The sequence below is a fragment of the Apium graveolens genome, chromosome 2, assembly GCF_009905375.1.
Source record: "Apium graveolens cultivar Ventura chromosome 2, ASM990537v1, whole genome shotgun sequence".
Classification (NCBI taxonomy): domain Eukaryota; kingdom Viridiplantae; phylum Streptophyta; class Magnoliopsida; order Apiales; family Apiaceae; genus Apium; species Apium graveolens.
The window spans coordinates 229405521-229418288 of NC_133648.1; the positions used below are offsets into that span (position 1 = coordinate 229405521).

At 39.2% G+C, this 12768-nt stretch overlaps 1 protein-coding gene across 1 annotated transcript; it reads right to left on the reverse strand.

Moving 5' to 3' along the window:
- Nucleotides 1-9608: 9608 nt before the first annotated feature.
- Nucleotides 9609-11943, reverse strand: LOC141708147 (F-box protein At5g51370-like). Its single transcript, XM_074511626.1, has 2 exons — nt 10512-11943; nt 9609-10383 (listed from the first exon to the last, which is right to left on the reverse strand). The coding sequence occupies exons 1-2, from the start codon at nt 11852-11854 to the stop codon at nt 10092-10094; spliced, it is 1635 nt and encodes a 544-aa protein (XP_074367727.1). The 5' UTR covers nt 11855-11943; the 3' UTR covers nt 9609-10091.
- Nucleotides 11944-12768: the final 825 nt, after the last annotated feature.

The following is a 12768-nucleotide window of genomic DNA, read 5'->3' on the forward strand; positions in this document are numbered from 1 at the left end:
CCTCTAACAAGGATTCCGTCCCGGAATCAACTAGAAAATAAGTGGGGATATCTATTCCTCATGGTGTCTTCAAGTTCCCAAGTTGATTCCTCAACATTTTGATTTCTCCACAAGATCCTAACTAGCTTCACCATTTTGTTCCTCAGCACTTGTTCTTTCTGGTCCATTATCCTTATTGGCTGCTCGATGTAGGTCAGGTCTGGTTGTAAATCTACCTGCTCGTACTCTATTACATGTCGGGCATCGGCATGGTACTTTCTCAACATGGATACGTGAAACACGTTGTGTACTTGTTGCAAATTAAGAGGCAAGGCGAGCTCGTAAGCTAGAGGTCATATCCTCCTCAAAATTTCAAAGGGTCCTATGAATCTGGGACTCAGCTTCCCTTTCTTTCCAAATCTCATCACTCCTTTCCACGAAGATACCTTCAATAACACAGAATCTCCTACTTCATATTCCCTATCCTTCCTGGTCTGGTCGGCGTACTTCTTTTGTCTGTCCTGGTCTGCTACCAGTCTCTTCCTGATGAATTCTATAATTTCTCTGGTCTGCTGGACTAACTCTGGTCCTAATATCTTGTGTTCTCCAACTTCATCCCAACACAGGGGAGAGCGACATCTTCTCCCGTAAAGAGCTTCATACGGGGGCATTCCTATGCTAGCGTGATAGCTATTGTTGTAAGAAAATTCTATCAGGGGTAAGTGATCATCCCAATTTCCTTTGAAGTCGATGGCACATACTCGCAGCATATCTTCTAGGGTATGTATAGTCCTTTCGCTTTGTCCATCAGTCTGGGGGTGGTAAGCGGTACTCATGTTTAGTCTGGTGCCTACACATTCCTGGAAGCTTCTCCAAAATCGGGAATTAAACATCGGGTCTCTATCTGACACTATGGCTACAGGAATGCCGTATCTTATTACAATTTCCTTCAAGTAAATATCTACCAACTTGTCTACGGTGTACCTTTCGTTGATTGGTAGGAAGTGTGCGGACTTGGTCAGTCTATCAATGATAACCCATATAGCATTGTGATTAGTCTTTGTCCTAGGTAAGCCTGTCACAAAATCCATGGCTATGTGTTCCCATTTCCATTCCGGAATTTCTAGGGGTCGTAACAGTCCACTAGGTCGCTGGTGTTCCGCCTTCACTCTTTGGCATGTCAAGCACTTGCTAACCCACTCCGCTACTTCTCTCTTCATGTTAGGCCACCAATAATATTCCTTAAGGTCACGGTACATTTTCGTACTTCCTGGGTGGATTGAATATCTAGAGTTGTTCCCTTCATGCAACAGCTCATCCTTTAATTCTTGCACATTCGGAATCCAAATCTGGGATGCATAACTCATAATCCCTTCATCATCCTTCTCGTATCTCACTTCTTCACCGTTCAATGTCCCTTTTTCCTCACTCATCTTCTTTTCCTGACATACTCGTATCTTTGCAGTCAGTTCTGGTACTAGCTTAATCTCAAATAATCCTTCCGTTCCCTTACCGGTCATTTTTACGTCAATTTCCATCTTCTCAAATTCCTTAACTAATTCCTCCGATGTCATTATCATCTTGAGTCTTTCCTTCCTACTAAGGGCGTCAGCCACCACATTAGCTTTACCCGGGTGATACAAAATTTCACAGTCGTAGTCTTTTATCAACTATAACCATCTCCTCTGTCTCATGTTCAGTTCCTTCTGAGTAAAAATATATTTGAGGCTTTTATGGTCAGTGTAGATCTCGCATTTCTCACCGTATAGGTAGTGTCTCCAAATTTTTAGGTCAAATATTATGGCTGCTAATTCTAGGTCATGCGTAGGGTATCGGCTCTCATATTCCTTCAATTGTCGAGAGGCATACGCTATAACCTTGCCGTGCTGCATTAGTACACATCCTAATCCTTTAAGTGATGCGTCGTTGTATATCACAAACTCTCCCTTTCCATCGGGAAGAGCGAGCACTGGTGCTGATACCAGCCTCTTTTTCAGTTCTTGAAAACTCTCCTCACACTTTTCCGTCCATACGAACTTTTCTGCCTTCCGGGTAAGTCTAGTCAGTGGACCGGCTATCTTAGCGAAGTCTTGCACGAATCTTCGGTAATATCCTGCTAAACCCACGAAACTCCTAACCTCTGTTGGGGTTGCTGGTCTTTCCCGATTGGATACCGCCTCTATCTTGGCAGGGTCAACTAAAACTCCTTTGCTACTCACCACATGTCCTAAAAACTGAACTTCTCTCAACCAAAATTCGCACTTCAAAAATTTGGCATACAATTTCTCATTCCTCAAGATTTCTAAGACTATCCTCAAATGTTCTGCATGTTCTTGCTCTGTCTTTGAGTAGATCAGAATATCATCTATAAAAACTATCACACATATGTCCAGGTACTTTTTGAACACTCTGTTCATCAAATCCATAAAGGTTGCGGGTGCATTGGTTAATCCAAACGACATGACTAAGAACTCATAGTGTCCATACCTAGTGCGAAAAGCAGTCTTTGGTATATCTTCCGGTTTGATTTTCAACTGGTGGTATCATGTCCTTAAATCTATTTTGGAAAAAATGTACAGCTCCTTTGAGTTGGTCGAATAGGTCGTCAATTCTGGGAAGAGGATACCTATTCTTTATAGTCAGCTTATTCAGCTCTCGATAGTCTATACATAATCTCATACTGTCGTCCTTTTTCTTTACGAATAGTACTGGTGCTCCCCATGGTGACACACTGGGCCCTATCATTCCGTTATCTAATAATTCTTGCAGTTGAGAAGCTAGTTCTTTCATCTCAACTGGGGCTAACCTATATGAAGCCTTGGATACTGGTGTCGTCCCTGGTGCTAACTCTATAGCGAACTCTATTTCTCTGTCAGGTGGTAATCCTGGTAAGTTTTCTGGAAATACATCTTCGAATTCGTTTATTATGGGTATGTTCTGTATATTGGGGACCTCCTTCTGGGTATCTATTACATAAGCCAAATAGGCCTCGTTACCTTTCCTTAACAATCTTTTTGCTTGAAGCATGGTCAAAAATTTGTGGTCCTGTCGTTGACCTTTAAACACTACTTCTTTATCATTCTGCACTCTTATCTTAACTTTCTTCTGTTCACAATCTATTTGCGCTCCGTTACTGGATAACCAATCCATTCCTAAGTTCACATCAAATTCTCCTAACGCGAATGGTATTATGTCGACCTCGAAGATCTTCTCTTCTAATTTTAGCTTGCACTTAGGGTATATTTGATTTACAGGGATTATTTCCTTGTTTGCTATTTCCACTCGTAATACCTCACGTAAGGGTATGGCATTAAGTTTTAACTTGCTAGCAAAATCTTGAGATATAAAAGACTTGGTTGCTCTAGAATCAAATAGGACATTTGCATGTTCGGAATTTAACAAAAGGGTACCTGCTATCACGTTAGTGTTTCGGACAGCATCCTGAACAGTCATGTTGAAGGTCCTAGCGGCTGGAGGTCGGTTGGATGTAGCTCTACTCATTTCTTAGGCTGGGGGATTCAACGTTGGGCAATCCCTCTTCATGTGTCCTACCTTCCCACATTGGAAACACGTTAATTTGGGTCGGGTGCAACTGTTGGCAAGGTGCCTGATTTGGTCACACAAGTAACATCTCAGAGGGGCTCTTGTCTGGTTACACACTCTAAGGTGCCTCTTTTTACAGGTTTGACATTCTGGTATTGGGGCACGTGGTTGGCTATGAAATGTTGCCCTAGATTGTCCGCCGCCCTAGCCAACGCTCTCACTTGGGACCTTTCTGAATCCGGGGCCTCTTGCAGGTTGGGACACCGCTCCCCTGACGAACCTACTTGGAAGGCTCCTGTTTCCGGTTCCTATTCATTGGCTTCCTATCTTCCTCTTCCTATTCTTCTTTTCTTTCACAGTCTGCTCACTACCAGCTTCAACAATCGAGGCTTTCTGTACTAAGGTGGCATAGTCTGTCAGCTCTAACACTGCTACTCGGTTCTGTATCCATTGTTTCAGACCAAGCTGGAACCTTCGCGCTTTCTTTTCTTCGGTATTCACAAACTCAGGCACAAATCTAGACAACTCAGTAAATTTGATCTCATATTCTGCCACGGTCATCTTATCCTGTTTCAACTCCAAAAACATAATCTTCATCTGGGTTTCCATAAACCTAGGGAAGTACTTGTCCAAGAACAGTCGGGTAAATCTATCCCATGGGATCACAGCATCAGTTTCTAGGTTTCGTTTGGACTCCCACCAATAGTTAGCTTCTCCTTTCAACATGTAAGAAGCGAAAATGGTCTTATGTCGTTCCTCAACTCCTAGTATCTCGAAGGACTTTTCTATCTCTTTGAGTCAGGCCCGTGCTTCAACGGGGTCAGCAGATCCTAGAAACTCTGGGGGTTTGAGGGATTTGAAGGCTCTAAAGGCAGTAGCTGCAGTCTGTTGGGCAGCATGGGGCTGTGGTGGAATGGGCTGTTGGTTCAGATTTGCTCTCAGCAGTTCCATAAATTCATTTATGGGGTTCCCTCCCTGTTGGGTATCCTCAGCCTCTTCTTCTACATATTCTTCCTCATCATATTCATTATAGTCTATGTCTTCTTCACTTTCCTCATTTACTACTACGTCACCTCGTTGTTGGTTAACAGGCTCTGCGGGCTGTGCCCTGGTTCCTCTTCTACGGGGTGGCATTATTCTGATAAGGAAAATTGGTCACATGATTATAACAGTTAGGTTATTTTATTCATATATAAGCATGTCATTTATTACTTAACAGGTTTTATAAAGTGCATTAATATAGACATCAATTCTTTAATACCTGCTTCGATATATATTTATAAGATCTCCCAATTATATCTTGGGGATGAAACAACTAGCCGATTTCATACATGCCTGATTACAATCTATCACTGCTAGTTCTAAATACTGAAATAAAAATACATAAGTTGTGTACCTTGAAAGGCTAGGAATGCTATTTACTACTAGCAATCCTATCAAAATTGGTGACAAGTCACTCAGCCTTCTTCAAGGTCTACATCTAGTCATTAATCTCTCAGTCACTATCACTGCAAGTGAGGTCACGCACCCTCCTCATCGCTCCTGCAATCATCATCTCTGCATTGACTACCGGGATGTATCCTCCCACTGATGTCATCCTCATCTGAACCCTGGTACGGAGCTCGATCCCATCGATCTCTCTACGGGCTATGGCTGGGGAAGCAGCTCTGAAATCTTCGGGGTATCCTAGTCGGGTGGCTCTCTCAGCTGTCAGTGCCTGGCGTAACTCAGCAATGCGGGCAGACGCCACTGTGATCTCAGCGTTAAGCTGACTCACTACCCAGTCGTGTACAGCTACATGCATGGTCGCCGGTGGTGGTAGAGGTGAATCTGGGTCGCTAGAGGATATGTCATGGACCTCATGGAACTGTGCGTGTATCGCCTCCTCATCATCGTCATCAGTATAGGACATAGGGCTCTGGATCCCTGGGGGTGGTGTAGGAGAGCGAATATCCTGGTGTGGGTACATCTCTACATCTTTCCATACTACGCCATTAGCTACGGGGACAGGAAGCTCAGTCTCCTCCTCTAGGACATCCTCAGTAGGGTCATCGTCTGAATCATCAATGGGTGGGCTCTCTGGCTCGGGAATAGGGTTATGCTCAGGAATCATGACACCATTAACAGGGTCAACCTCCCTCCTAGGCTCCACTAGTACCTGACACAATAGGCAAGGTGTTACTAACTTAGAGTTGGAATTCCCTTGAGGGTAAAACGGTCAAGACTACCCGTGTAGCCCGACGACGAACTCGACTTGAGCTCTAATTGATTGTTTTATTATTCTTAGGTCTACATATTTTATATCCTATCGTTTCCAAGATTTGATAACCTAAGGCTCTAATACCATTTATGTGGCACCCCAAAACCCAGGGTCAGGAGTCTCGGAAGCCACGCTATCTAAACTTACACAACTCACACTACGATATGTAAATACTCATGTTTCACGACCCCACACTTAACACACACACACTACAGGTTATTTTCTTGGAAACGAACCATCATTACTAGAGAAATTTTATTACAACCCAAATATAATTAGTCTTACCGGGGGTGACCTTTAAGTAAGGTTAATCCGCCGGCCGAATATACGTTTCTTATTTATTATCTTACATAAACCATACTTATAAATAAGCCGAACTATAAACAACTGAAAACTAATCCAGCTTATTCCGACTACCTGAGGTACTGCACCAAACAATCTACGGAATAGCTGGCCATTTCCTACCCGTTTCCTGGCTGTGGTTCTCATGGCAGGCATCTTGATTCACTGTTGTGTTGTGTCAATTTAATAAAATAAGTGTGAGCTAAGATGCTCAGCATAATAATGTACAGTATGAAAATGACTGTATAATAACATCATATATTATATATATGTTTTATTTAAAAGTAGATTTCTTGGTGTCCCATACCTTCTTATGAAAACAATTCTTTTAAGGGGGTTTTATAACCTGCGAATACCTTAATAGTAATCCCAGCACCTAGGCTTGGGTTACGGTATTGCATATCAATTCCAATTGGAAGAGTTTGGACATCTCACAGGAGCCACCGCATACGATGATCAGTCGTCCTACGGAAGTAACCTTCTTTACTAGTAAAAGGACGAATACCGTCATCTCTCAGGTATCACCCTGGCCGCATTCGGGCTACGTGTCCCATTTTCGGGTATGCACATACTTCACAAGTTCCTGAGTACACAAAGTACCTTCGCCTGCGGTACCTTTGGTAGCCCATCCAGCACACGTAGTACCAGAGTCTACCCCTCCATTGTCCTTCAACAGAATTCTATCAATCTCGGGAACTTGAACCACATCGAAGTTCCCCAAGTGTTTTGCTTGTTGATAGAGATAGTTTATCTTTTTAAATATAAGTGTACATATATGTATATACGTACTTCCGAGAATTTCGGAGGAAGTACTAGGGATGGGAGTTGACCGTTGTCAACAGATAATTAATAAGGGGAAAAGTTTCTTCTTGAAACTATATTTAATATAACAATAAGTCGAAATAATATTCACTGACGATCTGAAATTATTCGAATAATACTTCTAAAACAGAATGTATATCAGGATCTATGATATTTCAACCAATAATAATCCTTAATAAATAATCATTACTTAAATAGTAGTCTATAAATAATTTAAATGATAATTGATATTAATCATACCTCGAATAAGTTATTCTCTAAAAGATTTATTTAAATAGTATTCCTCAACAAGTTTGTGTTTACATAATTAATAATCTATCATGATTAATCGGGTTTGAAATAAATAAACGTTGAAGTATACTACTCCTATAATAAAGGAATACGTATATAATATTTAATATCTGAATCAATAAAATATAGTTGAGGGAATATGCTCGTTGGGAAATTGTTTTAAAAGTTCGAGGTGTTTTAATGTTTCGTAAGTGGACGATGAGTCCCTTTAAAATGTACTATTATGGACTTATATCCGTCCTATAATATCTCCGGAACGATTCCCGGGTTTTAACGCTTAAAGCGAAATAACATTCACGATATATACTTAGCGTACAACATCGCTATATTATGCGAAAATTCAAAAACTACGTATCATGGCCAACATGGTATTTAAGCGATGATAGTAAAACAATCCTTTCACAATACAACAGTAAAAATGGAGTTGGGTTCGTAAACTTGCCTGGGTATCTCGAGGTGGAGGATGCTCTAGGTTCCGCTCGGAAATCTATAACCATAAACATATTTCATTTCGTTAGGTTCCGTCCTAACTTATGGTAACTCGCACTCATGTGCTACTCATTATACACCCTCTCAATTCATACTACCCTTAATATTTCTTTTAAGTCATAAACACTTTATGGTCACTTCATTTTCCTAAGTATCTTAGTTCATTCTCAATATCGACGTCGGCTCCGCTTAAGGATTCTTACGGTTTCTACTCGCGCGGTCTCGGCTCCGACATTTTTATAAAATTGAGAAATCATTATTTTCACTTGAAATTTTTATGACAGTTAGGAAACTCCATATGTTACTCTCTGCAAAAATTTCATGATTTATGAATACTTTTAAGTCTATCCTTTATATTTTCAAAGTTCGTGATTCGTAGCAGTTTTTGTCGCGTAAAACACTTTTACTAAAACAATCATAACTTTTCATCCGTAAATCGGAATCAAGTGATTCAAGAGCCTAAACGATCCTTATAACATTGTCTATCTTAAACAAAGGTTATTTCTCAAGAATCTACAGTTTACAACTTCAAGACTTTCTGCAGAAACTTAAAGTTACGGTTTGTTAGTTTTAACGAAGTTACGTTTACGATCGGGGTTTCGTTTATGCCTTAACTATCAACACAACCACCAATAATCATCATATCATCATCAACACACAAACTCCTCTCAAGAACATCATGTTCTTGAAGCAACAATAACCAACCTTAAATCTACTTAACTTAATCATCAAGATTTCATCAACAACACTTAGTAAGCTAGGTTTACTAACACCCACTAAATGGATCTTAAACATGAACCTTAAATAAAGTTAGGCCAAAGATTTTTACCTTTCTTGAAAGCTTGAGATGTGTTCTTGAAGATGGTGGAGGCTTGGAAGTGCTTGGTATGATTTTTGGAACCTAAAACCATCATTAAAATCAAGAAACCAAAGAGAGGTTACTATTCACACTATTCACTAGTGAGTTTCTTGAATTTATTCCACCCATCAAACTTTGATAAAAAGAGATGAAAGATTTTTCTTACCTTAGTTTAGTTGCTAGGAGGCTTGGGAAATAATTGTGGGATTTTACAAGAACTAGAGCTTGGAGTTTTGAATTGCAATTTCCTCTTTTTTTCTTCAAATTGCCGAATGGGAGCTTTGTGAGGGGGGTATTTATAGCACTTGGTTGCTTCTTTTGGATGATTTCTAGGTTGCTTATTGGAAGGTGACTTGATATCTTTGCAAGTTGATCTTTATTCTTCCTAGGATAGCTTAGGTTTATTTCTTGTCTCCAAATCCATGGACATATCTTTGTAGCTTGCTAGCTTACAAGCTAAACTACAAGGTTAGCTCCTTAGCACACTATTTGCTAGCTAGCTTGGTCATCCTAGGGTTAGCTCACTATTTGATGAAGTAACCATGGTTACTTCCTTACCATGGTCTAGTTAGTGCGTTACGTTTAATTAATCGTTTACGCGTTCGCTCGGTTACTTAAACGTTCTCCGCAATACTTATTCGTAAATGGTTCGCAATGTAATTCTTTTCGTATTTATTTCTTATATTTTTATTTATCCTAATTGAATATAAATCCGTACGATTTTAATCTCGTAATTATATTGTGATTCTCGTAATCCTTGATAAGTCGTAATTACGGTCGTTTTTCAAAGTTCGTTTTCTTCGAAAACTAATAGCGTTTACATACACTCATTTGGTACGTATAGTTGTAATATCGATTCCGAAACTCATTTTCTTATGCACTATATAGTGTGGGCTCAAAAGTTTTTCCCGTCTGTCAGGGTTACTATTCATTAAACGTTTTACAGGGTCTCAAAAATTCGAGTTATTACATCAACCAAGAGAACGCAAAGAATGTCTATTCAAAACAAAAGACTATTTACTATTCACACACAGCCCAACAAGAGAATTCTTGTCCAAAATAAATGGTTAGTCAACTATGTCAAAGAACACCTGTAAAAATTCAGTGTGAAGAGAATTGACATTCAGCCCAGAGCCAACGAGAAGACGTAGAGAATGCTTATCCAAAATAAGGGACAATTCACTAATCAAATATATTCATCAATCTGCATTCACCGATCAAATCAACCCAACTAATAACAACATAACACAAAAAACGTACCAAAAACTAAACTTGGTGAACAGTGGGGGAGGAGGAAGCAACGCGCGAAAAGTTATAGGAGAGGAAGGCAGAAACGGTTTTCCACGGTAAAAGAGGAGGGCAGATCGGTAATTTCACTTCAAATTAGCCTTCAGGCTTTATTAATTAAATAGATATTATGTTACAGTATAATTGACGCAGAACAATTTTTACAGACATGGCTGACAAAAAAAGAATAAAAAAAATTACAGCCACGGAGCTTCAAATCTAAGTACCAGATAAGAACTTCCAATCTTGCGCCTTTCTAAAACTTTTACCTCTTTTACCAATTCCTGTTGAAACTCGGTTTGCAGACACAAGGGATTTGGTATCAGGCCTCCATTTGAACTTTTTGAGTGAAGAAAATAATTTTGCAAGCATAGGTGTTATTTCACTATCCTTTACATTGTTACATGATATCACATTGATGCTTTCAAGTTCCTTCCATAAAAGAATTACAGCCTCCAAACCTATTGTTGTTAGCCTTGAGCACCCTTCTAGAGACAAGCAATTGACCCTCCTGTAACAAAATTTTAACGAGATTTAATTTAGTATAGTTTGCAATATGGTGTATGTTTTGGTCTGATTTATCTACAAGTTTAGGCAAAGTCAATAATATTGCAAGAGTAAGAAAATCAGACACCATACCTGCATATATGTGCTGTGCTGAAAATCTCATCATCTAAACCCCAACAATTATTTATTACCACCTCTTGTACAGTTCTGCATACAAGAAACAAAGCTCCGACACTTTGCTTATCCCTCAATTGGCACCTCTCTAAATGTAATCTCTCTAGTGAAGGGCAAAAATCCAACAACGCATCCGTCCTAAGACCGTGATCAATACTTTTGCATGAAAGAACCCTTAAGGTCTTCAAATTGTCGAAGTAAGCAAGAGCGGGTAACCACATAACTTCAAATCTATGATCACTCAAGGTCAATTCTTCAAGCATTAGACAACACTGCCCAATAGCTTTCATACCCTCATAGCTTCCTCCGCAACCTATTAGCTCAAGTTTTAGCAATGACTTGCACCCTTGAGCTAAAATAGTCAATCCTAAATCCGAGACCAATGAACTATAAATACCAACAACGTTTCCAATCAATTTCATTGTCTGTAAATTCTGAAAAGCAGCTATGGCACGGAGAACCTGATCATTACACATATGCAATTCTAGTTCTTGCAACAGCGGACATTCCTCAGCAACACTCAACAACCCAAGTTCACAAGCATTAACAACTACAAGTTTACCCAAATTTGGATATCGGCTAGCTAATATCTTCAATCCTAACTCAACCTCATGTACAGATAAAACGCATCTTTCTGAAATTAAAGTTTTTGTAAATACATTGGAGTCGGTAAACCTTTTCGAGTCAGAAGGCTTCCTAGAAAAATGGTCTTTACTAGTTGGAGTAGTGCTAAAGTCTGCGCACATCTTACACTCACCAGACACCACTTCCGAGTGGTATATACATGGTATGTTTGGTTTAATTTGACATACAATCGAGTCAATATGAAATGACACAACTTGGTTAGTCAACAAAACATATGAATCTTGAGGTGAAACTACACAAGCATTAACCAAATTAACATGAGTAAGATTCGGAAATCTTATAAATATACGACCCGATAAAAGAAAGTCCCAATCAAGAAGCTTCACTGACCTAACCAAGCTGCCATGAAGATTCAACCACCGTTTAGAAACAAGAGAATTTGAATTTCTTTCTGACTGCGAGAATCTAGAAAATATCTGAAGAAGAATCTCATCAGACAGCAATGAAGTCCTGTGAGAAACAAGTTTCGGGTAATCAAAAACCAAAGATTTCTCTGGTGGATTAGCGGGTTTGGTTTGTTTAGGGAGATCAAGATTTTGCATAGAAAAAATGACATTGTCAAGAGTTTTGGTATTATTCTTGAACCACCAGCTTTTAGGACTTGGAGTAACTTTAGGTTTTATTGGTGAAGAGACCATATCTATTGTTTGCACCATAACTTGAAGAATACAAATGTAGAGTAGCTGCTGTTGCTTCAGTTTCTGTAATGGTTAATGAGAGTTAAAAAGATGTCTTGAAATTTCTCTTTTTAGCTTTTACAACGGCTTCTTGGACTATCAATATTTGAATGATATTATAAGAGGGCTGCATAAAGTTGTTATTGTCGTTTCTTTCCCACAAGCAATAATTAAATGGTTGCTTTTAACGGTTACTTATTTCATTCAAGGAGGAGTATGTGAATACAAAATAAGCATAATGACGTTATACTACTGTAACATCATTTTATGATTTCATGGGTTTGAGCTTCTTGCAGCTAGCACTCGCCACTGGTTAACCAAATTTGGCAGATTCTGTTAAATAATTCAGCTACATTTAAATTTTCTATGCAATATATCAGATGGCAAATAGGTATATACTACTTCAAAACCTATCTTACCATCAGATCAAATTATTCACAAGGTGTAACACGCATCCTTAATTTCTATAAAACAGTTAAAAGGGTATTTAACTGGAACATAATATCCATCACTATCTTTTTTTGCATGAGTCATGACAGGCTCACATTTACCACAACTCCGGCAAAATGTTCTCTCAGAGATGCGAGGGTAAGCCGACTACTTGAAACAGAGGAACTAGTTATAATTGAAGTCTTCCGAAGTCCGCAGACCTCTGAAATTCCATCACATAGAAAACAAAAACAATCTAGGTTAATCAAAGTTCCACGGTTAGAAGCTTATTAGTAGCTACTGTCTTAGGAATCCACTAATCATCAAAGCATTGGTTCGTAGACAAAAATGTATGATGTTTGATGCAGAGCATTACTGGTTTTGATTTTGAGTTACGATCAATTTAGAAATGTAACTTTTGAACCATTGAAGTGCAAGACTTGAATCAGGCAATAATATTTGAA